The sequence below is a fragment of the Haliotis asinina genome, chromosome 6 (genome assembly GCF_037392515.1).
Source record: "Haliotis asinina isolate JCU_RB_2024 chromosome 6, JCU_Hal_asi_v2, whole genome shotgun sequence".
Lineage (NCBI taxonomy): Eukaryota > Metazoa > Mollusca > Gastropoda > Lepetellida > Haliotidae > Haliotis > Haliotis asinina.
In genome coordinates this window covers 8,451,090-8,478,441 of record NC_090285.1, presented here as the reverse complement: position 1 = coordinate 8,478,441, position 27,352 = coordinate 8,451,090, and the positions used below count along the sequence as shown (strand labels likewise).

Genomic DNA, 27,352 nt, shown 5'->3' with positions numbered 1-27,352 from the left:
CACTTCATCAGAAATACCGTTGTTCTTTCTCGTTTGTGGAAATCGCTTTGTCGAAAAGTGCCTTTCTTAAGGATCAGGGTTTGAATCCAGGAAGGGGTAATCCACCCAAAGTATGAGAATGTGTAAGTGATGGCAGAATGCAATATGTGACGTGAATCCCTAGTATTATCACTCTTTGTATGTAATTTTCAAACACGTGCAGAAGGTGTTTTCATTGCTATTCAATCGACTTGGGTTTGTTTTTGTGGTGATGGTATTCTTGCATTTATTTCATATTGACTACCTTTCTAAATGGCACTGTTCGTTCATCCCAATCTGCTAGCGACACATACGTTCCCATTGTGCTACAATCTTCTCATCACTAATGAACAAATGAAATGAAATCGTTTTATCAGAGCAGTCTTCTGTGCATTTCTCCTGTACATAATCTACATATCGTGAGTCATGTCAACCACAGGAACTTCTTGTCTTGGAGTATATCAGCCAGCTCATTGAGGTACGGTCGGTACAAATTGTTCAACAATATACGTGTTTCTTCAAGCATTGGTCCAGCTTTCTTCTTATTCTCAGTGACGTGCATGTGCGGTATGCAGGCGATCTTGCTCAGGAAATCGTCTGTGTAATCTGAAATAAAAAATATTCATCCTCCAAGAAAGAGTGACCCTGTTTTCACCAATACTCAACGATCTCACAGCGCGAGGACAACGTGCTTCAGATTACCCACGTGGGGCATCGTACCCGGCCCTCGGTGTGACGTTCGAACGCTTCAAACACCAAACTACCCCCAGCGCCCTAATTTATCAGGATAGGTAAAGGGTAGTAATAAAATTTGTTTACGAGCTCTTTGTCGATTTTCTGGTTTACCACATTGAAAAGAGGATATTCAACAGTTTTTTCTTGTATTATAAATGACTTACTCAGTTTTAGAAAGTCATATACTTCTCGCAGTGAACCCTCCATGTCGTTGTTGTAGTCTTCAGTCCTTAGGACAAGGAAGTGTTCCCTACTAAAAACGTTCAGCCATTCCTTCATGAACACTGAGTAACATCCGATGAAGATGCGGGTCTGAAAAAGATAAGCGTATGTAATAAAGCTATAAAGAAACTGAAACAAGCAAATGGCAATGTAATGTTGCGACACGTTGCGATTAAAACGAAACAATGGCGTTGTGCTAAACTGTCTTGCTGAAATGTATTGTACAATAGCATATCGTCCCTGCAGTAACCAAACCAAAGACAATGATCGACTGTTAGTCAGCCCAATTTGTCAGTAAACTATTTTGCTGCTTGCTTTGTAATCTATTATGCCCATTAATGCCGCGTTTAAATCATTCGTCAGTCCAACCCAATATTGCTCTGTTTTTCAACACACGTAAGTGACATCACAAAGAAAAGCAGTTACGTAGATCTGAGGTCACTGTATAAGAGGAGAGGGCATTCGTAGACAAACTTATCGCATAATACGATTCAAATTTGTTTTCTGGAGGGTTTGTTTCGAATGTGTAGGGGTTTACCGTGGCACAAAATCACGTAGATTTTGTAGAATACTTTCCTTAGGCATCCAAGTAACTCTTTGTAATTATGCCAATGAGATCATGTATAACGCACTGAATCCTGTTTCAGTAAGGTACCAAATAGAGGAATAAATATAAATGTATAGCAATTATATTGAACATGATACCTTAACAGAGCTGTGTGGAAATCAGGCGGCTTACCGGAAGTTGTCTATAAACATCCAAACTGTACAGACATCGCCGTACTGAGTTGTTCCTCATACAACCTTCCTCGATCTGAATAGCTTGTAGCACATCCTTATGAAATGACTGAGGCGAATCCCCGTGGTTCAGGAATGTGTAATCCGAGTACAGTCTGCAGTTATCGTACATTGTTTGAGTCATACAATATTTATTTATTTTACATAAACCGCTTAAACAGTCGTACTTGATGTAATACAGAGAATGACTTACTGCAAATACAATGACATCGATCATCTGAAAACTTGTATCTTCATCTTGCAAGTTAATGTTAAAATCTCTGTATTCCTTCATATGACTTTTAAAGTAGACAGTCAAGTAATATGGAGAATAAATCTACAAACACCTATTTCCACACTCATGAAAAATAACACGAATAACAGACAAAACAGCTTATGGGACAGGAGTGTGATCTCTCTGGAAGTGGCATCATTTTTCGAGTTGTAGCACTTCGTGTCCTTATTGGTACAAATGAATTTTCTGTTATAACTGACATTTAAACCTCCATTTGAAGGTATTCTTCAAAATATTCAAACAGACATTCATACCCTAGCATACGTCTCATATAATCGTGAGTGAGTGAGTTCAGTTTTATGGCACACTCAGCAATATTGCAGCTTTGTGGTTAATGTAATAATCGAGTCTGGACCAGACAATCTAGTGATCAACAGCATGAGCGGCGATCTACGCAATTGGGATACGATGACACGTGTCAACCACGTCAGTGAGCCTGACCACCCGATCCCGTCAGTCGTCTCATGACAAGCATTCCAACCCGGATCTAAATCGGTCCAAAATTAATCATTAACTTAAGATATGAAGACTGTGGTATTGATCGTAATGACCTGAATTATCAACTAATCACGAAAGTGTTGTCTGTGTGGCCCAATGATGGTTCATAGACGCAAACTGTGAAATCAATAAATGCATCAGTAAGTTTAGGACCATCGGTTGCATGCTTACCTTTCAGTGGGATTCCTCAAAATAATAATGAACTTGGGATCTTTATACATGTGCTTCATGAGGTGTGGTTTAAGAACCACGGGTTCTTTGAGGCCTGCATTTTGGGGGATCATCTTCCATCTTAGGAAATTATAGAAGTCTACCGGTGTCCCGTCCCCTGCAGTACGTCAAAACGGTTTGTCATTAGTGCTGGTAGTATGTAAGGGTGGCGATACGATACGTATCACGAGACTAAAATCTTTAATTCTAACAGAAACTATAAAACACCTGAAGATCAAAGCAAAACCACTTTACAGCATTCAGAGAAGAGAAAAAAGACTTTATGATATTTGACAGCTCTTGTTCAGAATTTCACTTATGAAGGGGAAATAAGTAAGCATATATGTTACTCATCAAACAAAAGTAAGTCGTTTTCTTAACAGATGTCGCTATTCGACAATGTTCAAACATCGAATAAATATCGATGTATCGTGTCCCGTTTGAAGTATCACATCGGGATATACGATACTGTAAAACTTTGTATCGATTCAGTCCATGAGACAAGGCATGATTTATTTACCCTAGAAGTCTAAAAGGTTTGACATTGGTTCCTTTCTGAAAATGTCTGAATTTTAAGAATATATCTCTCTTACGAGTCAAAAGTTGACCAATGTTTCTCTAGATGGCGTACTACCGCACTACTGAACATGTTGATTTTTTTTGGTATGAAATGCGAAGAAAGGATGACATAATATATGAAATATCGGCCGCCCATGGATTGATGCGTGTCAGTGAATCGTCACACCATTAGTATATATTACAGATGTATACCAATATTCGTAAATGGCGTCACTGTGACTGTTAAATCTGTTGCTACGGACATGAGAGGGACATCATTCAAACTTTGAAAACATCCGATATCATTCAACGACTGGGACGGGTAGGCAAAAGTGGAATCGAGTACCCGCATGTACGCCTCTGAATGTGAATCGAATACCCGGAACCATAAGGAATACGGCGTAACGGTCAACTTTCTGAATAATCAATCACGATTTGACAGAGATTATTATAGAAAACTTGAAAGGGTGGCAATAAGACATTGAAACTGATTTAATTTACGTCCTTTTAACTAATATAGAGTAAGGCTCGGATAAAGTGGACTCAACGCTTTTTGAACAATTACACTGAATCCCTAGTAACCCCACTGATTATGTATGGTTATGTATGAGCGCTTTATGTATGTATTTATGTATGTATATGTGTATGTGTGTATGTATGTATGTGCGTGTGTGCGTGTGTGTGTGTGTGTGTGTGTGTGTGTGTGTGTGTGTGTGTGTGTGTGTGTGTGTGTGTGTGTGTGTGTGGATGGATGCATGTCTGTAAGGCCTGAACCTACGACAATTCTAAAATGTACGTTGCCTTTCTTTTATGAATAAAATGATGGGCACATGTGGTAGTAGTATTGGAATCTAAACAAAGTCCAAGCAGATGAACAATTTTCTCTATACCTCTTGCGATGGTTTCATGTTCACATCGATCCGTAAATTTATTAACTTATCTTGATATCGATAAGTGAAGTGAAGTGTCATCAGCTGGCCGTTTCAGCTGGTTCTCATGGTAGCATCTGGAGTTGCTCATTTGTGACGTCACTCTAACTTTACGTCACAATATGATTTGAATGACGTCACCACTGTCGATGACACAACAAAACAATTGTTTACGTGTCAATACGCGGTGAATAGTCTTTCAGTTTCCGGGAATCTAATACCATTTAATCATGTTTTTCAACCAATCAGATTACAGAACACAGTAACTTTTGGTTTACAATATACATTAAATTATTTTGGAATCCATAAATTTCTTACTTGGTCTGCCTGGACTAGGCCATATAAGCAGGCAATGATTCAACAACGCGTTCACGATCTTCTGCAAATAAACTGAGCTGAATCATACTTGTGTTACCAGAAACACCTCTTTAGGTTTTGGTTATCCTTAAAATGTTCATTATGATGCATCAAGCTGTTCCATTGACATAACAACCATATAATTACCTAACCTGTTATCTTATTATGAAAGTTGGTAGAGGTGACATTCTCTTCAATAAGTTGTGCAGGAAATCCTCGAGTATAACTGGTGAAGTTACATGGCTTCATGGATTCAAGTTGACGGGTGAAACCTGAATGTCGATAAACATCATTATTATGAGCTGCTACTGATGTGTTTATCCGTCACAAACCTTCATAAATCTTTCAGATAAACGTACGCTACTATCACAGTAGTACTACACAGCATGATGGTGTAGGACCACAAAGGAAAATTCCTGTGTATTTTATATAGGGATTTCCAAAAAGAATAGGTGCAGCTGCATTTGAGTATATCTTAGAGACACTCTTAGAGACACAATATTGCCATCTTCTACGAACTCACAAATGCACAGCAAATACAGTTCAAGAAACGTGTGTTGGACCTATTAGCGCTCGTAGAAGATGTACCCCGATTGCCCGAGGATTTGTTTCGCAGCAAGACGCGGATACACTTCTCCAGTAGCGCCTCAAAGACTTCCTCAGGTTCTTCATAATATGCCTATATATTCCTTTTTATGTCACTATGTTCTCGTCACGATATGGCTGCAATATTGCCGATGTGACGTTAAATATTAACTCACTCACTCACTCAAAGACTTCCTCCTTCCTTCCTCCCCTTTTGGAAAACCCTATATAAAATATATACTTAGGAATTTTGCTTTGATGCCCCGTCCTGAAGTTAAGCAAATGAATGAGTTTTGAACATATGTATTTTGTTGCCAGTTTTATCAGGGACTGTTAGTATGGAATGATATAATGATGTGACATGTCTGAGGTGATTACCACTTTGGTTAGGCCCACGAGCAAAGGTATGAGGCTGACAAACACCGATCAACATGGCAGGGTACCTGGGATTCTGACTCTCAAGGAGAAGCGGATACGGATTAAAACTATACACAGGGAAGTTAGATGTCTCGCCTACACCACAACATATTTCTAAATGACTGTGTGACCGCTTAACCTAAATGTTGAATGAGTTAGCCAATTAAGAAACGAAACACACTGAAAGAGTGTGTATCTGATGGAGAACTTATTCATAGCAAAGAAGTGTTTTCCAAAGGATGACATGAGCATTTGGTTCATTTCATGACTTGATCGGGACAGCAAGGCTTGGTATACTGTGGAAAGGCACACAGCAAAGATGTCTTCAAGCGATTGTCATAGTACCAGAGCTACCCGAGTTAAAGGTTGCACGTACCATATCTACAATTGCTCCAGTAATAGACGCTCTTGCCTTGTCGGATCCTAGTGCCTAGTACGTCTTCGTGAGCTCTAATTCGAATAGAAAGGTCTTGAGTTCCTGACTTGCTCACACCCAGAATATGGTAGTAGGGAAGACAGCGCAGTTCGCGTTTCCCAGACTCGTCAGAGTACCAGCATGGGTTTTTGTAGTTTGGAAGGAACTTAGGCCTCTCCTGTATTGAAATAGAGAGTGAGTGAGTGAGTATGGTTGTGCATCACTTTTAGTAATAGTTCAGTATCACGGCAGGGGACATCACAAATGAGCTCCAGACATTCAGTCCAACCTGGCTCATCGGCGTAACAAGCACTTGACTAAACAATCCCCCACCAACCTAAGTAGCAATTACAGTTTTGAAGCTACTATTATAGAATACTACTGTTTAAACGGACTGAAATACTATAAATAACTAATTCATTACCATTGTTAAATAACATATATACAGTATTGTGATGCTAGCAAGCCACAAACCAAGCATAGAAGGTCTTCTATCCGTGACTTTCCGCCAATGCACTGCCTGTTTGGAGAATTATGTCCAGCGTGTAAAATTGATTCTTTCCATGCATTGACGGTCTTATGGTACACAAGTCTGCTCTCCCACAGATAAATAAAGAGGGCACACACTGTGAAAATCACGATCCGTAGGATGTGTTTTTTCTTCATGATGTCCACTGAAAATAATGTCATCATACTTTAGATAAACACTGGTAAGGGTTATTTGTGGATATGAAACGTATGGGCTGATCGGCTTACATGCACTAAGGTAAATGGAACTTTAAGGGGCACTGTAAACGACATGTTCGAACATGCAGTTAAGCAACTGATTCAATATTCGTTGTGTTTGAGTGACAAAAATGTCAAAAACTACGAAAAACAAGGGTGCTGAAACGCCAGCCTCAATTTTGATTCGAAAGCCCAGGCACAATGGAAGACAGACTTTCCACACTTTCAATCACTTGTGTTTGTGCAAATGTGACAATGAACATACCTACCTCATCTATTTTCTTTGTGTTTTCGGGTACAAGTCGCTACTGGAAGAATATCAATGACCCCCATGTCATTATATACTCTTCAAAAAGGAAACTTGAAATAGGAACAATTTGAATTTTAAGAAACAATTTTACACAAACCAATGTATGCTCAATCCCAACATGTGCAAGAATAGATGCCGACGACAAATCGTTAAAAAGGGAAAGGTTGAACACAAACGTAACATTACTCTTAAGTTTGTATTGAATCGCTTGTGGCACATGAAATGCACGTGCATCATGAAACTTTGTATCATCCCAATCTGAAGCTTGTCACTATGGGTTTTAAAACGTTGCATCGTTTTACGCCACTATAGAATTCCAAGACCGACAGACGTTCAACGACACGTCGGCCATTTACAAGGACGGACATCTCAGCATGGGTAGTAAGGCTCTTCGGCGATTCCAGACATACCACCTCAAACCTATGGACCCAGTACAACAATACAGGGAGTGTTAATGGCAGATCCGGGTCAGATCGACCAAGAATGACAAACGGCGCCGAGGATCGATACATCGGGTTGAGACACCTTCGTTCACGCGCTGCGGCCGCATCATCTACAAGAACTCATATCCCTGGACTGCGCAGAGTTTCCGACGAGACAGTGGGCAATCGACTACGGTAAGTCGGAACTTCTTTGTCAGAAGGCCAGTTCGACGTAACATCTTGACACAACGTCAACAGGGGATCTTGCCAGCATGACAGTGCTCGCCAGGACTCTCTCCAACAACATTCGGGTGTAACGTTTCCATGGCTCTCTCGACCACTCGATTTGTTCCCCTTTAATATCTATGGGATACTCTTGATCAGCGCCAGTGTAATCCGCCACTTAAGACACTATACGAATTCACGCAGCAATCCTCAATCCAAATCCCAATATTGCGTCGAATCTCCAGCAAGACAGTTCGCAATTTAGTATGGGAAGTCAGAATTTTAGTCACAAGACCAATTCAACGTCACGTCATTCCCGTTATCAGCGTCAATGGTTGATCTTTGGATCATGATAATGGTCGACCTCATGTTACACGTGTTTGACAAGACAACCTCCAGCTAAAGTACGTTCATGTGTTACCTTGCCTTTCTCGATCACACGATTTGTTTCCCATCTATGGGATGCTCTTGCTCGACGCTTACGCCAACGTAATCCGCCACCGTAGACACTACAAGAACTACACGCAGCGCTTCAGCAACAGCATCAAACCCTCAGACAGCATTCGGCATCTCTTGTCGTCAATGTCTCATGTTGGTCATTTTGCTCTGACCAAGTGACTTCTGTGGATTTACAAAACACTTTCTGGTTTTTGTCTGTAAATTGATGATATTACTGTAACTGAACAGTGATTTCATGTTTGAATCTGTTCTATGTAAATGGACTCCAAGCATGTCACGTTTTGGTTATTTTTAAGAATATATATTTGATAGCTCTTCAACACGCCATCACGACTACGTCACTCCTGCTCAGTGTGAAGGAGGTATCTTCCTTAAACTTACCATTACAGATGGTATCGAGCACAGCATGTAGTGTGTCAGCTATTGATTAAGAAACCAAAACATTGACGTTTAGGTTGCAGTTTCATTTATACCGCTTTATGATGTTACACGTCACAAATACATATTGTTAAGGATGCTCACGGTAAACATCGATCATAAGCTGTAGCCAGTTGTCGTGTGACACACAGACTGCAAAGTTACTGCTGTCAAATACCAAAACAATAAACCACTATGGAAACCACTTAGATCCAATTTTTTTCAAATTTTTAGCATAACTGATTAACTGATCTAGGGAAATTATTTCTATTTAAAAAAATAAAGTACTTATTTTGATAATCTTCATCACGCGTAACACACGTCAAGCGTATGAAATAAGTATGCTCTCATGGTGTAAGCCGTTTCATCACCCTGACTGCAATAATTGTTTAAATGTACTCTACTCGGGTAAAGCCCTCGCAGAGTTTACTTAAAAAGGTACCCTCTAAAAGTGATTAACCTATACGTGTATCACATATATACTTAGCCGCTAGAATTCGGGCAATTTAAAGTTTGCGATGTCACCGGGATGCTCTTTGGGGTGTTTGACAATTATCATTTTCAGTCTGTGGGTCTCGTTGTACTTAATTATCTTATAATTACACAAAAAAGTTCAAAATTATCATCTAAGCTTTGGAATTTGCATCTTTCATAATCCTCTTCTTATTTTTTGTATGGAATAAAGCTAAGATGTACGACCTTTAGGTATATATGCTATTAAAAAGAAAATAGAAAAGAAACGCAAAGGGGATACTTTTCTATTTTAAAGAGAAATATATGTAATAACGTTACAAGCTCATTGTATGTGACGTGATGAGACACTGATTGTCAGAAAAATATAATAAAAGTTGTACACTTTGAAAACAGAAGTAAACATCGAATATTTCGCCAAAACGTATTCGTTTCCAGTTAATTTGAGAGAAGTTCATCGTCTGCACGTGCAGCATGAGCAAAATCTCTGTGAAGCAACAACGCCATTGGTCGCTTGGAATGAGTGAGTGAGTAAATATTTAACGTCACTCCGGCAATATTGCAGCCATATCATGACGAAAACATACGTGACATAAAAAAAGAAAATATTATGCATATTATGAAGAACCTGTCGACGGAGGACAGTAAAACCACTAGACCATCACAGTCAGTATTAAAACTAGCATGGAAACTTATAAAATATAATAGTATCACTATTTGGACAGTACAATATAAAAAACAGGCCATAGATCGCCAACAACAGAGGGTAGATCACCATACTGGGGACCACGGGGACTTACAGTTCCTCTGCTACCTGCATAGCTGGATTTACACCATTCCCTCAGCTGCTGGCGATTGTATGCAAGTGGAAGATTAAATATGATTCCAAATGTTTTGGGACTTACGTACCCTCTCAGGAGGACAATAATTTTACGGTACTTCAACCCCCTTCGAGGATACAGCCACTAACAATGTCAATCATAAAATATTTATCTATTTACAAGTCCTGAAACAGATCTAATTCTTTCAAAAACACAATGATTAAATGATAACTAACATTACTACAAATTAATGGTCGCTTGGAAGCAGCGGAATCTCCAACAGATGTGGTCAGAGCTTTGAATGTCTACCCAAGTACCATCACAAGGCTATGGAATCGTCACCAGCAACATCGTCGTGCACGGTTGCGGAGGGCTCGCGTTACTGGCCACGTTTATACACGAACGATTATACACGATAGGTCATACCCGTTAATAACGTATTGACGTTGAGTGACGTTAAATTTCTCCTAGTGACCGTGGACTTTGCAGTTAGATTAATGTTCCCACGTGTCACGCAGAACTACCCAGAATAAATTTGTTCTAATTTTTTAAAGCTTACTACAAACAAAATGCATGGGAACACCCTAAATTTTGATAGTTAGTCAAAGAACACGTTAGAACATGCACTGAATTGCACTGAAAGAAAGCGAAAAAAGGGTAACCAGCAGGCCATTATTCCTACAGTAACCGCAGTGCCGTTATTCCCAATTTCTGTTTGCTTTTTGGGGAGGCGTGAAAATATGCCAGCTTCAAATATAGCATGGACATAAATATGTTTGAACCATGTCTTCCATTGGCGAAGTCTTACTTTGTACATATGTTTGTAGACATGAACTATCCTCGGTTTGGTAGATATATTGGCCACAGTTACATGAAAATATGTTTCTCATAATATCTGAACAGGTTCCTTGACATGCAACAAGAAAAGAAAACGTACTTCCACACCTTCCTCACTACCGTTTACATATGTTGTATGTATGGTTGGTGCCAACGTCAAAGCGCCGACAACAATATTACTGGACAACAGGCATTGTCATGCGTTTCGTTTTCAGTCCCCATCGCACCCAGCCAGATAACCGATGAACATGGTCATACCAAGAGGTTTCATATGATTTTGTTAGAGTTAAATGCGTTAACAAATTGATGCATATGAATATGTTTTTGCTGGTAATCATTTTTTTCACAACAGGAAATAGATATGATGGCAATAAGTAGCTGGGATGTTCACTGGCTGCTAGATTGCTAATAAAGGCTAAGGCTACTGGGTCCTGTTTCAGCTTTTGTTGTTGCATCCAACAAAACATTATGAGCACCCTGGTTTGGTACTTTCCCAATGGATGTGTTATTCCGTGCTTGTGTGATTCGTTGGACATTCCTAGCCTGTGGATATTGTAAGGTAAGTGTAACTCCATGTTCATATTATACTTGATATCCAATACTGTCATTGTGTAGGTATGCAAAACACTCGGTCAATCTCTTGGCATATTATCCCCCAAACTGGCTCAACCACTTGACATATAATCCAATAAGGCACGCGTCAGTATAAAGGAATATCGGCACGCGTCGTTTCGAGGGATACGGGAATAATTCAGTTCAGTGATCGGACAAGCAGAGTTTGAAGTGGTTTTACAGTTAGCGAATCGTTACTGGAAATGATGGCTAAGAAAATTCATTGAACCGTGAAGCGGTTGAACAGACTTAAAAGCACTTATGTTAATGAGTGCAAATGGTGTAAAGAATATAAAACAACAAACCTTTACACGCTGAATATCCAGTAAAATCGTATGTGGTAGGAAAGAGTTTGACACTATCTGAACGAATTCGTGTCGTCACACTTGCTAATGTGAGTTCGGCAATGTCAGGTCACGCTGTTATCGTAGTCTGCATCGTTGTATAGACAGTATGTAAAGCCGGATTAAACTTGATCATACCTTCCAAAACGTTCTGCGTGAGCGATTTCTTCACATAAGAAGTGCATCCCATAGCACCTACAGCTTAAAACAACGCCCGTTATGGTTCAGTGCACGTATTAACTACACGCAGTCACCTGTGTTTGCGTATTGGATTTGCCCAACAAAAGGGAATAAATATTTATCTATTTGCCATGAATTAACACACTTCTGTCCAAATACACAATACAGATAATTTTACACACACACACACGCACGCACACGCACACGCACACTTCACCTTAATATAAATGTGTGTGTGTGTGTGTGTGTGTGTGTGTGTGTGTGTGTGTGTGTGTGTGTGTGTGTGTGTGTGTGTGTGTGAATGCGTGTGTGTAGGTAGTTCGTCTGTGTATTTGTGACATTTTAGTGTCACTTTCATCCTCATGACCATCGTCGGAGGTATTTCTCAGACATCCCCAACCGTCATGCCACGACATGTCTTAATGACACACTTCCAATGTACAAATTCACCTTTAGTGACCTGCTGGTAATGGAAACCGTCAATAAGCACTTGAGGTTTACCTTTCTGACCAGGGGCAAAGTCAACTTTCCAACCATGTTCAGCCATGTTGGTATTAAATTTGACCACTCCATCATGCCGTATTTATAAAATGAAGGCAATGCTATTTTACCTTAATAACTCATTCGTTTATGTTTTACCTTTATGTCAGACCAGATTCATTTCTTGTTTTACGAATTTTCACGTACCTAAGGTCACCCACCTGTGTCACTGATTCCATGACTCTCTCCGTCATCAGGATGAGGTCACACACCTGCGTCATGATCATGAGTCATAGGTTCCAGAACGTTTGTCGTCATCGTGATCAGGGGATGACCATAAGGTTCCAGAAAGTCTCTCACTCTGCAGAATGAGCTGACACAAATGTGTAATTAGGTCACCCAGGTGCATGATTAAAAAACAAAATGATGAAATCTCAATACCGCGGTGTACAACGGACGGGTAAATAAGGCCTTCATCCTCAATTTCATCAGTCAGCTAGTAGAGGCAATTACGAAATAAAATATCAAACAAACCATATTTTATTAATGTTATTTTTCCTTTGTGTTAATATATCGAGCGGCCCGATGCATCTGTAGTGCAGTGTAGGCCTCTGGGTCCAGTGTGATGAATATGATTTTTTCAGGGTGCTGTATCCTTCCTTTGGAACCATTTAGTTCTTCCAGTTCTACACAACAATTTGAGTTTACTTTCCTGAATAATATGTCACACAACAATATTTTTTTCAATTCATAGAGGTAATATATCAATAAGTATATAATATGAAATGCGAGAGACTTCGTAGGGTATTTTAAGAACATTATAACAAAATATTTTGCCTTTGGAATAAAAAAAATATGAATTGTGTAAGAAATGGAATGACGCATGGCATGAGTTATGTCCCGTGGTCTAAGGAAACTGTGTCCCTCGGTATGTGTATTTTGGGTGATGACGATCAGTGACGATAGCAACGACGCGTGGAGAGGTATGTTGTGTGTTGCAGGGAATCAGATCTATGTGTGAGGTGAAAGCGTTTGCTCTATTTTCAATACTAATTAAACCATGGCCATGTTCTAATCAGAATGATGTGCTATCGCTCATAACAAGGAATACAGTACGAAGCAAAAATAAACTCACCATCTTCACCTGGATGTGACCCCATCCTTTTTAGTTTTTGAATGTCATCAGAAACTTAATTATAGGCCCCTTGCTAACTTCTGACATATATAGGAAGCCAGGGCATCTCTAAATGCCTGGTTTGTTGATGTCTGATTAAGTGTCCCCATTGCAAAATTTGAACAGGCACATTCACTAGCTATTGACAGTCAAAAAGGCTCAAACTAATTTCAAGTTGAAAGTATATGTATGCAGCTGTTGCATCCCAGTGATTCTTTGAAGGTGAAAACATCGGAATTGACTTACAGTTGAATAGACATCTTCTTTAAAAACTAACTACTCTTTTCCTGTATGAAAGAGTTCTGTTCTTTTTTTCTCGTCGAAGTCTTATTGTATGTTAATACAACTCAAGGACCAGCGTTTATGGTGAAAAATACACAGAGTTGGGGTTTCTGAAACATTAACTTACACACCTCCAAATGCCTAATCTAGTTACAAGGTTTAAATGATCTTGTGATATAAAGTGTAGCTTATCCAATGAAATTGTACATGTCATATCAGTGATTGGTTTTCACAATAGTTACTGTGCATGAAAACACAGTTAACAGTTTGTGCTAGAAGAGGTAAATAGGGCTTGAGTTAAAACATAAACCTGTGTTGCATGGCTTGCATATGTTTCATAGTAACATCAGCACATATACATGTGTTTTATTCCTCATACAGTTTAAATATAAGTCGTTTCTGAGGAAATGGAGACATTATAAATAAGTAGCAGAGACCTTAGCACAACAAACCATCAGTGAAAGCAACGAAAATGATGAAGTTACTGGTCCATGCAGAGGAATTACCAATTATTTAAGTCATTTTAAAGATGTTGAAAAAGACACTGTTGCGTCTGAGCTTTACTCCCATGATTGCGAGGGCTTTATGTATGTACATGACGTATCTGAGAGCAGGGACGCATCTGAGGAGCACAATGAATGTGATAAAGAAACGTTCAAAGAAAGTCAATCTCTAATTGAAGACCCTACAAAATGGGCATCTAAACACTAGTGTACACGATCAGCTCTGAATGATATGCAGGATATTGTAGACAAGGCCATCATGTTCCCAAAGATGCACGTCGTCTCCTGCAAACACCACGTGTGGTTGAAAGTTTTGAAAAAAATGTTGAAGACATTATATATATTTAGGCACTGAAACTCGTTCCCTAGTGTCCATAAGTATTCAGAAATCGAGAAGCTCTCCTACATTTCAGTGTAGATGGTGTGTCACTTTTTAAGTCGCCAGTTGCCCAATGGTGGCCCATACTTGTCAGTGTTTTCTCTATGAACACATCAAACCCTGGTCAGCTGAGGACTCCTTATCTGACTTCCTGACAGAGTTGAGTCGCTTAACAAATGCAGGCAAGTACAAATTGACTGGCGGGGAAGACAACCCCAACCGCATCTTGTTCCTCTCTACGGCACGAAATCTGGACCTTTTGTCAAGATCATCTCATTGGTTTTCTGATGGAACTTTTAAGACTGTACCTGAATTGTATTATCAGCTCTTCACGATCCTGAAAGCTGATGCTGTTATACCATGTGTGTTTGCGCTTTTGCCAAACAAGCAGGAGGTGACTACAGGGAAGTGTTTTCACGAGGTCACGCTACATGCAAACATGGCAATATTATGGCAAACATGGCCAACATAATATCAGTATGTCAAGAAGAAGGTAATACTTCATGTTTGTTTTATATGGAATATTGTTATATGGTACATATGTTAAAATAAATAAATGTTGAAACTGAACTATGTTCTTCATGTTACTTTTATTTTGGGGTGGAATTGTCCTAGGGGGGAATTGTCCTAGGGGGGAATTGTCCGGGTGGCATTTGTCCGGGTGGCAATTGTCCGGGTGGGAATTATCCGGGTGGGAATTGTCCTAGAACCGTGTGCAGATAGGAGATGACATCATTCGTATCAAAGTAAATGCATTCATATTTGGCGCACCTGCACAGTCATTCCTCAACTGCAGAAAAGGACACAATGGATGTTTCAGTTGTGAGAGGTGCATAATCAAGGAAATTTGGAATGGCCGTGTGGCCTTTGATGTAGGTTTGTCACAGCTGAGGAATGACAATGCCTTTTAAAAATGCGGAATAGCCAGATCATCAGGTAAAACAATCACCTCTGATGCCGCGCCTTTCATCCTTTTCATTTTACTCATTACTGTCTGGGTGTTGTGAAGCGCATTTTATCGTAATTATCCAAGACAAGGCCCAATGGACTACAAGCTTTCTCAGTAACAGTTTATACTGCTGTCTGAAAAAATCTTTAGTCTACCTGGCAAACTACGAAATGAATTCGCAAGGCAACAGAATCTGTCAGTCGTGGACACAGTGTCAGTGAGAACCAGTGTTGGATGTTATGGCCAGCTAACTGTAATATGCCACCAAGAGAAATGGTGGTGGTGGGAAGTGAATATGAAAATAGTGTTTCCGTTTACTGGTAATTACCGTGTTTTAAAAGAAATTCATTACACCTAAATTTTAATAGCTATCGGTACAGTGTAAACATGAAAATATTTTAATTCGTGAAAATTTGACTGTACCAGTTAAATTAGCAATGTCGGTATAACGTACACTAAACTGTATGATTATTATCATTGGTATGATTTCATACCTGGAAAATTAGGAATAATCCAGGGATATTGTTAAACTTACCTGCCAACCCTGTACCTTTAATGTTTAATTCAAACGTTATGTATAAAAAGTAAGGTTGTGAGGCGCCGAAAGGACGGATTACCCTTGAATACAATGGATGTTCATTTCATTTGAGAAGCATGGTGTACTTTATATTCCTTTCACTGAGTTGAGATGATTAGCTCTGAGACTGAAAGTGAACAGATAAATTTCAGATCGATTGTTGATGTTGATTGTACTTTATGTGTATGTATACGTTTGGCACAAAACAGGATTTCAGTTATGTGGTACGTGCAAGCGGATTTATGAAAGCCAACCACGTGTACCTTATCTTAATACCTATATTTTAATGAGTCTTAGGTAATATACAACCAATGTACAACCGATAAGCAACCAATATTCAACCAATACTTATTTGCCTATGAGAGCGTAATTCAAGGTTATGTTTCAACTTTGTTGCATCGTTGAAACAACGCTTGTGTGCCTGCTAGGTCCTAGTCATATTGCACATGGTTGAAAGAGTTATGTCCCTTGGATCATCTGCACGTCGATACATTTTTAGAATAATTCATTTGTTTAATCTATGATGATGGTTGTTATTTGTATATTTGAATAACGGCTAGCCAACACCATGTGTACCGTTCGTGTAAAGGCTAGTTTGTCACTCAGTAATTTGTGTAAGGACACTCTGGCCATTAGAGCAAGTTGAGGCAGTAGTAGAATATTGTTCTCTTGGCAGAAATTTAGTTCAGCAGCATATCCCATTGATGCAATCATGTAACGTGTATTTCAAAATATTTATTGGAGTAAGAATTATTTCAAATGTGATGTGATATAATAACTTGTATGCTTCTCTCAGGGGTAATACGTCTCTTTGGGGCCTGTGTAAGAGAGGAACAGCACTGCTACAAAAAAAGTGTACATCAGACCGTATTACCCGAGGGAGAAGCTTACAAAGTATTTATCCTACAAAGTATTTATCCTACAAAGTATTTATCCTACCGCCATGTCATATGTAAGTATCATTTTGCGTTATTTGGAAGATCGCTATCGAGTACGTGACATGAAAACAAAATGGCGTCTGGCTCTCGAGGAGATTTTTAAAATCTGTGAAACATATTCTGAAATGCCTAAAACTGCCACAAACGTGCATTAATTATGTTTAGGTTGAGTGCGTATTCAATGCGTAAAATAGTTTAAACAAAGCAGTGAAAGTCGGTGAAATAAATGTCTCCATACATGTACTGAAGTCAAAAACAGCTAACAGTTTTCGGGCAGTGCACGCGTCATATGATGACGTCATATGATTGTTAGCGATACAGTTAGTGAGTGAGTTTAGTTTCACGCCACACTCAGCAGTATTCAAGCTGTTAATAATTGAGTCTGGACAAGACAATCCAGTGATCAACAGAATGAGATTCGATCTGCGCAATTAGGAACCGATGACATGTGTCAACCAAGTCAGCGAGTCTGACCACCCGATCCCGTTAGTCGCCTCTTACGACAAGCATAGTCGCCTTTTATGGCAAGCATGGGTTGATGAAGGCCTATTCTACCCCGGACCTTCACGGGTGATCAAATTATGAAAACGTCACAATCGCCATAATGATTTCGTTATAAACGGCGGTGGAAGGGATGACAATCAGTACAAATAGTCACATAACAACCAAGAAAAACAAAAATGAAAAAAATCTGCAAATAGCAAAAGGCACCACTTTAGACTCTGATCCATATTTACTCCAATTTACGCTGAAAAGTAACAACCGCTTTTAGAGCTATGTACATGTACAATTTCATATACGTATCATTGTTAAAGTTCTCAATATAAGTCAATAAAATTTGCACCTTGAAAAGCATTCTTTTCTGAACTAAAGCTTCATTGATAATTTGGAAATCCTGCTATGTTTGCTGTCAAAAGGAAGAGGTACTGTCAGATTGCAAATGGAGTTTCTTCAACTGAGACTTCATTGAAGTATATAAGTGACTTCAAAAATAAAAACCTTTTTCATCAATGATATATGAACAAGAGTTTAAATATGATATTTGCCTTTGTGCTGTAATTTGAATGATCCTTCCCCATTTAAAAATTGCTTCTTAGATGAATTGCCATATTTTGGTATTTGTTTATAACTGAAACATAACAAACACTGTTTTGCTACTTGTTTGCTAATATGGAAAAGAAGACATGTGCAGCAAGGATTGAAGCTGGGTACTTGAAACCTAACACAACATGGAAATATTAAAAGTGATATTCAAGGCAGTGGAAAATGTGAACTGAGGAATGTTAACGTTTGTTTTGTTTTGTTTTTTGTTGTTTTTTTTTTTAAGCATAAATGGAATTTAGCGATAACTATTTCGTTAACTCATTAATTATTTAGTTCCTACATTCAATATGTCTTATTAGTAAACTATGTTTTGTAGTTAAACTTTTAGGAGTAGTACAGAAACACAAATGCACTGTCAAGGTGGCAGCAATGATCCAGTATAATGAATATTGTAGAAAGCATTGAAAACTCCAGAGCAATTCCTTTCAAAACAGTTATTGAAAGGGCTGGGTGGTCACTCAGTCTTGATTGGGAAAGAAAGTCTCCACACAATCCTTTTAATTATCTAAAAATGTATGACAATGTGTTATAAACAAGCACCGAGGTCTGGAACAGGTGTGTTACTATTTTAGAGAGGGAATCCCTTCGCGTCACGTGATTTAAAATGGCGCAGCTCATGCGACCGATAGACTGAGATGTTTGATGGCTTGCAAATATTTATTTTGTAATATTTTGATAACGAAACTAGGACGCACATGTAGGTATAAGTACAAAGAAGCCATTCATATAGGTTTTTCGAGCGCAATAGTCGTAACGAGTGCTCCAAAGTGCGACAAAGGATTTCCACCATTGCGGCCTATGGAGGTAGCATAGCGTTCATGTAGTGAACGCCATATATCTTAGCTACCGTCAGACCCCTCGCTGTGTTACATTTTGCATAACTGTTTCCTTCTCGCACTTTGGTGAGGTAGCTATATATTTTTGTGACCCAATGCCTTAGATTTTGTCTCATTTGTATTGTATTTGAAATCGGTATTGTGACACTGACTTTGTATAACGTGCTCTCTTCGCTTATTAATAATACAAAATTTGAATGTTTTAGACAGTCACTTGTCTTTGTTCTGTTTTGGTGTATTGACAGGGGGTTTCTTACATCATTTGTCACGGCAAGTTCTTAACTATAACACATGGAAAAATTCCGTCACCATTCCCCACATGGGTATCATGTATAAAGTCCATCTCGATCTAGACCTTTATATATTTTGCCGGGGTAAGTTTATAATCCATTCAACGACAGATGCATAACTATCAGAACATCCGAAGTTGGTTCAGCAAGCGACTCAGCTTTGCAAATGATTCCGTGACAAAAAATGCCGAACTCAACCTTTCTAGTATGAATCAAGCCTGAAATAAGTCAAATCGACACAAACCCTTTCCACATTTATTAAAAAACACAGTCTCCTCTCACTGTTGTGTTGTCCTTAGTTAATCATCTTCAGCCAAATATACAGTCCAAAAAGCTACAGTGTGGCTTTGGTGTTGTCGGTGCTCCGTCTGTTAACGACACGAATATCTGTTGACAGGACAGTTCGTCATCCGTTGCAGAGTCCTCCAGCTTCAACGTCAATCGATAATCGCCCTGGACAAAACATAACGCACACTGTAAAATACCCATTCGTAGTGAGTCGGTTCATATAGTGCCATACACACAGGGTGGAAGCGCTGTTCACGAGAAATGTGGAGCTTCCCCGGAACGATCATTTCAACACGAAATGTGTCATCCTCGTCAGGAGACATAGTGATTTTAGGTCTTCATTCACAGTGTAGGCTTTGATGTGTCAGTAATTTTTCAATTATCGTCGAAGAAACAAACAATAGAGGGTGTCAAGCTGTTACAGAAAGATCTATAAATTTCTAGACCCGTCGGCGGATATTGTAAACGTGATATACATGCAAAATAATCAACATACGAGGAAAACTTTGCTTTGGGGACAACTCCACATTTCTCGTGGACAGCGCTTCCACCCTGTGCATACAACACAGTGTGATATACAGACATACCAAGAAACGTCCATGTAAATTCATCTCAGCATATGTCTAACATACTTACGTTTTCACTGAATGTACATACTCTCCAAAGCTTAGCCACGTGTGTCTGCAATGTCATGGGACTTAGCACTACATGTATAGTCCCTGATATGTAGCACTGGCATTTCGTCTGCATTACTTGCTGGATTTAAAAATCGAGTGCATCGTAAACAGACTACAGTATCCCGCGTTCATCATTAATAGAGCACCATTAAGTCAACATACATTGTTTATACATTCCTATACAGGAAACATTGGTGAGGGCATGCTTGCAATAAAAGGCCACTATGCTTGTCATAGGAGGCGACTAACGGAATCGGGTGGTCAGACTCGCTGACTTGGTTGACACATGTCTTCGGTTCCCAACTGCTCAGGTCAATGCTCATTCTGTTGATCACTGGAGTGTTCTGTCCAGACTCGATGATTTACAGACCGCCGGTAGATAGCTGGAATATTGCTGAGTGCGGCGTAAAACACAACTCACTCAGGTGTGAGGAAGTGACAGGCTTCTTTTAAACAGTGATGAATGCAATAAACAGCCTGTACACGTGACTGTTTTGCTTTACGGACACGTGGAAGTCCTGTTTTACAGGGCGGGAATGTGCGAGTGCCTCCTTACAAGACGGAACCAGTCACATTCTCATTGAAATGTATGTTACTGTCAGAAGCATACATACAATCACCACTTAGAGAGACGTTGAACTCAACCAGCATCCCAGCTAACGCACACTGTTTTCGTTGCGCTGTGGAAAGGTTGTGGATTGATAACGTTATGTCGTAAAGCCAACGTTGCAAATTAACGCTGAGGAAACGGTATGCTTTGGGCTCCGCAAACCTTATAACGTCGCTTCGTATTCTTGTCACCATAGAGGTTGTAAAACCTTTCACATTGACAATTTTGTTTTCACTATTCAGCTACAACCTCGGGGAACTCATGACCAAAACAACATGCAACATGATGAGTAAACATTGGGAAAGAGTTCCGTTCCCCCATATTCTTTCTTCCGCAGATTAACGGAGGTAACACTTAAAGGTTCAACCCTATAATATTATATTGTGCTTAATTTGAGGGCATTTAGTTATTTTTGTGAATCCCCTAGTAATTGTTGTGTTAGGTTTTGTTAATAATTGTAGTATATTTCGATTTATAAATGTTATTTGGGATGGAGGCACGGGAGGAACTGTTACCAAACATTGAAGTGAATTTCTGCATGTTTCCTTTATACTGCTCACTACTGAGAAAACTATCCAACTATAAACGTTAAATACAACAAGACAACCCAACATACGTCAGGTCACAAATTAACTTGCAGACTACAGAATGACGTTGTGACAACATACTGGTAAACACATATAAGATGATCCACGACCTTACAAATGACCCCCAATTTGCATACTTGGGAACGCCCCACAGAACAATCCACTTGAAACAAGAGGGAGACAGGTTGTCTGATAAATATCGAGAAGTTCATTTTCCCCGTGCGTTTCACGCATGAATTGCTATAGCACACTCGATTTGGGAACAGGTACAATCCCAACGAACTGATTCAACACAATATACTGAGCAAATATGTTTCGGACCACCTATCCATTTTACGAAGCAAATGACATTTTCCTGGGGTTTTTTTATCAAAATTGTTGAGTATCTATAATGCTTGTCAATGCCCCAATCATATATTTGTCTTTGTTTTAACTAAAGGTTAGAGTGGAATATCAGTATCTTATGCCTGAAATTGCAGTCTTATCATTCGAAGGAATATGCGGTGTTGTTTTAATGGGTAAAGTTGACTTTTCGTCTGCTAAATATTAAATAGATAATAACTACATATAGTTAATTGTGTTTCATTTTTAATATGTTAAAAGTTATCTGTTTCTGAATGGTGGTGGCTAAATCAAAGTAGCAAGAGGAAAATATTTTTATCCCATAATTTTGTTCCTATTTCACTATCCGGGCTGATTTTCGTCCACAATTCCGCTGGTGATCGACCGGGAATACATGTCTTGGAAATTCATATAACCGGTTCTAGAGAAATGGTTAGTATTCAAACAATATTTCCAAATTTCTGTCATATTTTTATTATGGTCACCAAAATTGTGTACAGAAAACTGAAAATACCTTTTGACATTGATAAGTCAGTGAGAAATATCTTTGTACACAAATTTGTCGGTTTGGGGATTACTCAGTACCAGACTCAGTAGATCTATCAGTGACTAAAAAATATAAAATACAGACAACTCACCAAAGATTACTCTTTTTTTATGACAAAGTATGGGAACAGTAAAACACCTGATATAGTATGTGGCAAGTATTATACAAGACACAACAATGCTGGAAAATTTGGCGGATTTACTGATTTATGCTTTAATTATCACTCTTTGAATCAGTCTCGGTGTCTGAATCACTTGCAAGTCCTAAGTCAATCACTAGTCTGTATATTTCCCTTTCTACTGCGATTTCGCGTTGCCAGTAACCATCTTCAATTGTTTTAACATGTTTACAACATTCCGACCATTCTTTTGCACCGATTGCAGACATCCTTTCATTTATGGCAACTCTTAAGGAACTTTTTGTGAACTGCAAGTTTTGTGAAGCGACATAATTTTTCACATTTGCCCAAATTAACTCAATCGGGTTTGGTTCTGCGTGGTATGGAGGGAGACGTAGTACATCATGAGCATGTTGCTTCAACATCGTGTGTACTCTGTAGACAGGGCCCGGTTTGTTGGATTTTGCAAGAAACAATAGTTCGGCTTTAAGCATTTTCTCATCAAATGAGATATTGTGCCATTGTAGCCACGCTTTTATGTCATCTTTTCTGTTGACGGTTGTCGGACATTTGTACACTTGCTTGCTATGATATGCTGCATTATCCATAACGATGACAGAGTGCACTGGAAGGTTTGGGATCAACTTTTCCTGGAGCCGTGTGGAAAAATTATCAAAGTTCATCTCGTCATGATAGTCTGCTGATTTGAGTTTGTAATCAAAAACAAGCAAAGCATTTGGAACTAAACCGTTTTCACCCCCTGCATGAACCACAATAAGCCGAGGTCCGGTGCTAGACGGAGGTTGAACCCCATTTATTACGACTTCACCCTCAAGTTGCCAACACTTTGGGACAATGTGGTGTACATGCAACCATGTTTCATCTTTATTGCACGCAAGTATGGCAAACGCTTGGAAACAATGTCTTTACGCTCCATTAAAAGTTTACGGTTTGACTGCGTTTTTCGCCACCCAAACCCCATGTCTTTGAGATGTTTTCGAAAACTTTCCGTAGAACCCTTGTAGTTCAACTGGCACTTTGCCATATCATACATCGTATCCAGAGTGGGTAGTTGTTTTTTTACGCCATATAAACTTTGTACAAATTGACGGACTGCACACCGGTCGAAAGCATCAAGTTTGTAACTGCAGGTTTTGGGTTTGCGCAACTTGGTGGGACTGATAAATGTAGGTCCACTCGCACTCCTACCGCTCTCTGCCTTAATGCGCTTTAAAGTTGCCGTTTAGAGTCCAGTAGCAAGGCTACTTTGTAAAAGAGAATCTGCTTTGGTTGCACAATTTTTGTCCATATACATGATAACATTGTATGCTATCTCCCTTGCCTGAGAATGAACTATTTGCCCATGTTTTCCTAACTTGGACATTTTTTACTACAACTGAAATCTGTTTAACAGTACTGAGACAGGTGTAAAATAGTAGGAAGACAGGTGTTACACAGTAGCGAGACAGGTTTTAATCAGTAGCGATGTTTCATGTCACGGTTAGCATGTATTGCACGTGCATAATCGTCAAGCTACCTGTAGCAGCCAAGTGTACTCGCCCAATTCGTTGTACCACCTCTCTTGTCACAATTGCGTTTAGTGCGCAGGATCATCTAATATGTCTCTAGCGGTAGAATTGTTTGCTGTGATATTCCAACAAGAAGTGGTGTCTCGCATGAAGGCAAGTGAGAATGTTACATCACACCAAAACCATGTGAAACTGTTGCATCACTTGCCTCGCATGGAGCGCACCTGGAAACGATATCTCACACGAAAAGCAGGTGAAAGTGCCGCCGCGCATGACGGGTTCGTGAGGGTGCTGACTCGCATGAAGGACGCATGATAATAGTGTCTCACATTAAGGGCACGTGAAAGTGCTGAATTACATGAAACGCACATGGAAGTGCTGCCTCTGAAAAAAGGGGCATCTGAAAGTGATATCTGACATAAAAGGCAAGCAAATGTGCTGCATCGCATGCTGGGCACGAGAACGTACTGTTTCACACAAATTGCACGAGATGTCCATGGAAGTGAAAACACTTATGAGACTTTCAACACAGTGGCGAAGTACATAAAATATGGTGATGATAATGGTAAGTGAGTAATGCTGATTATTATTCTTGCGATACTACAGCTGGTGACTAGCCCGGATAACCACAATCATCCGAATGCACACACCTTGTGAAACAAATACACCAAACGGATATGTCAGGAGTTACACTCACCTTCACTAACCACTGAAGACTTTTATTTATTTTCTTTATGGTGAAGAGCTCGTGGTGCTTCAGTGCGTATATTCCAGGTGGGAAAGGACACTCACATGGGATGTCGTTCTCTTCAAGTTGTTTCGGACATTCTACGGTCTTGTTCACGTCAGGGCCAATCAGATCGCATAGATCAAATTTGCTGGAAAAGGGTAATGCATTAATAATGATTTATTAAATTCCGTTCCGTACATTAAACAAACAAGCCAAACTTGTAATGATGGGAAGTTGTTTTAGGGTAAAACTAGGTAATTGTTTTAATAAAACGTAGGTGCGATTTGCAGCTTACCGCAGGGGTAGCTTAAAAAGTTTGCTCGTCGGGTCGAAGACACAGTTTGATTCTCCACGTTTATTCCTGCCGTATTACTGGCTAAAGGTGGCATTAAAGTAAACTCATTCACGCGATTGGCAGTTTAACTTAGCATACTATATGCGCATAGTATAAGTAAATCATGAAATTCACGAAGGGAATGCATTGTCCTTAATTTCGAAGACCAATAATTATGTCAAATACTGCAGTTCCTCGCGAACGTCTTAAATGTATGGAAACAAAACAATAGCTTTGTGAAATATGACACTGGTTAAAACTTACTTATGAATTGACTTCCCAATACAGTTTATTTTTGTACGATTCGAGCATGAGTGAGTGAGGTAAAAGATATTTCAACATCACAACACGGACAACAGAAACGGGTTTCATTTTACCCATATAGGGAATCAAACGCGTGACTTAGTGATGCATCGTAGCAGTACTGAGCATTCCTCACATTATTTACATCATTCAGCTTAGCGTGTGAGGTTCCAGGTTAGAATTGGTCTTGAGCAACCCAGACCCGTGAAGGATCGGGGTAGAATAGGCCTTCAGCAACCCATGCTTGCCATAAAAGGCGACTATGATTGTAGTAAGAGGCGACTAACGGGATCGGGTGGTCGCTGATTTGGTTGATACATGTCATCGATTCTCAATTGCACAGATCGATGCTTATGTTGTTGATCACTGGACTGTCTGGTCCAGACTCGATTATTTACAGACCGCCGCCATATGGCTGGTATATTGTTGAGTATATATCACTTCAGCAACCCAAGCATGTCAGATCCGACTAACGGGCTCGGGGGATCTGGCTCGCAGATTTGATTGAAACAAGTCATCGTATCCCAGTTATGTAGTTCTATCATCATGCTGTTGATCACTGGATTGTCTGGTCCAGACTCGAATATTGACAGACAAGTGTCAAATAGCTGGAATATTGCTGAGTGGGGCTTCAAGCAGCAATCAGGCATTAGTCATCTTGCTTTTGCGTCAGTCACTCACTCGCCCTTGAGTAGCAAAAGTATGTATCAAAACTTACAGGGTTTGTATCTCCACCCAAAAGAAACCCAACTTCCTCTCGATCATCACATCCGCGGTAATGTTGCCCTCGATGGGCTGAGAGATGTTGACCGCTCCCCATACCGTAACGTTGCCTGGAATTACTACAGCTGTGGGATCCAGATGGGCGTCTGTGATAGACAGCAGCTCTTCAGTCTTGTTTTGACCTGAATAATAAATGGTAAACAGAAAAGGTCACTTGGTCTTTGCTGAGGTACTTCACCAGTGATGATTGTTCCACTTGTGTGTTAGGACCCCATTTGTGAACTAGTTTTAGCCGTCGAGTATTGTGTTTTATTGGTGGTAATAAAGTTGGCCTGCAGAAATATGGATATATATAATATATATGATGAACAGGTGACACATGAAAGGCAGTACTAAATATTTTTACTACATTAATCCGACCTTTGATGTTATTGTATCCAACTGCCAAATGTCAATGCTGTTCATGACTGGACTGTCTGGTCCAGTCTCACCTAGTGACAAACCACTGTCATAGAGATGGGAGATTGCCAGATGCGGCGTAAAACAACATACAAACTAGAACTATAGCCCATGAAGTTATTCCTTTACAGGAAGTAGCAGAAAGTTCAGATGTAAAAATACAGGAACCAGATAACACTCACTGCAGTCAACCACTTTGAAAGCGGATTTGGCAGCTGTTTGACCAACAAGGAGAAGGGTGATGATGCCGAGAAATGCGAGTGTCGCCATGACTTTGGGAGCGGTAAGAGTTATGTGTTTCCCAGTAAGAAATAAGTGTAAGCACTGGAATGGAATGAGGTCAGCTATCTGTCACGTTAGTGGAGAACTTGCACTAGATCAGTAACCTTTGTACACCAGAGGTGCGGCCCAAGAATCTTTGTAGGAAGGTTATCAGTGGACACTTAACACTAGACCACTTTCTTTGACAGTCCTGAAAAACAAATTTATGGTATGATATTTTTTTCATTCTCATTGGTTCGACAATGCTTAATCACCCGGACCGAGCGAGAGGAAATGCTATATAAATGAGAGAGGTAATGCTATCCATGTGTGAAATACACTTAATGTTGGGAAGCGCACGTTAAAGTTTCAAAGTATTGTCATCCCAAACTAAGCAATAAACAGTTACAACTGATTACATGTTACTTAGTACATCGTCCAAATAACCACAGTGGGGACCACAGGAGTTTATGTGTTAGGGTGGGGTTGGTG

General features: G+C 39.6%; 2 protein-coding genes across 2 annotated transcripts; both read right to left on the bottom strand.

Moving 5' to 3' along the window:
- Window positions 1–442: 442 nt before the first annotated feature.
- On the bottom strand, window positions 443–12,387 carry LOC137286811 (carbohydrate sulfotransferase 15-like). The gene is made up of 6 exons (XM_067818814.1): window positions 12,291–12,387; window positions 4,752–4,871; window positions 2,717–2,873; window positions 1,715–1,868; window positions 918–1,065; window positions 443–624 (listed from the first exon to the last, which is right to left on the bottom strand). The coding sequence occupies exons 1-6, from the start codon at window positions 12,385–12,387 to the stop codon at window positions 443–445; spliced, it is 858 nt and encodes a 285-aa protein (XP_067674915.1).
- A 7,206-nt stretch (window positions 12,388–19,593) lies between these two features.
- On the bottom strand, window positions 19,594–26,887 carry LOC137286141 (ganglioside GM2 activator-like). The gene is made up of 4 exons (XM_067817816.1): window positions 26,782–26,887; window positions 26,136–26,322; window positions 24,748–24,928; window positions 19,594–19,805 (listed from the first exon to the last, which is right to left on the bottom strand). Exons 1-4 carry the CDS (start codon window positions 26,867–26,869, stop codon window positions 19,662–19,664), a joined length of 600 nt encoding a protein of 199 aa, XP_067673917.1. The 5' UTR covers window positions 26,870–26,887; the 3' UTR covers window positions 19,594–19,661.
- Between the last annotated feature and the right edge of the window lie 465 nt (window positions 26,888–27,352).

What these genes read in the sequence shown, in the direction of transcription:
- LOC137286811 (XM_067818814.1), bottom strand. Translation starts at nt 12,387, where the DNA reads ATGGCTGAACATGGTTGGAAAGTTGACTTTGCCCCTGGTCAGAAAGGT. An exon ending in CTTTCATAATAAGATAACAG is followed by an intron (nt 2,874 to 4,751) that starts GTTAGGTAATTA and finishes GACGTACTGCAG; the next exon opens with GGGACGGGACACCGGTAGAC. An exon ending in ATGTTTATAGACAACTTCCG is followed by an intron (nt 1,066 to 1,714) that starts GTAAGCCGCCTG and finishes TATCTTTTTCAG; the next exon opens with ACCCGCATCTTCATCGGATG.
- LOC137286141 (XM_067817816.1), bottom strand. Translation starts at nt 26,869, where the DNA reads ATGGCGACACTCGCATTTCTCGGCATCATCACCCTTCTCCTTGTTGGT. An exon ending in TGGGTGGAGATACAAACCCT is followed by an intron (nt 24,929 to 26,135) that starts GTAAGTTTTGAT and finishes ACCCTTTTCCAG; the next exon opens with CAAATTTGATCTATGCGATC. An exon ending in GTCTTCAGTGGTTAGTGAAG is followed by an intron (nt 19,806 to 24,747) that starts GTGAGTGTAACT and finishes TGTTTTGTCCAG; the next exon opens with GGCGATTATCGATTGACGTT.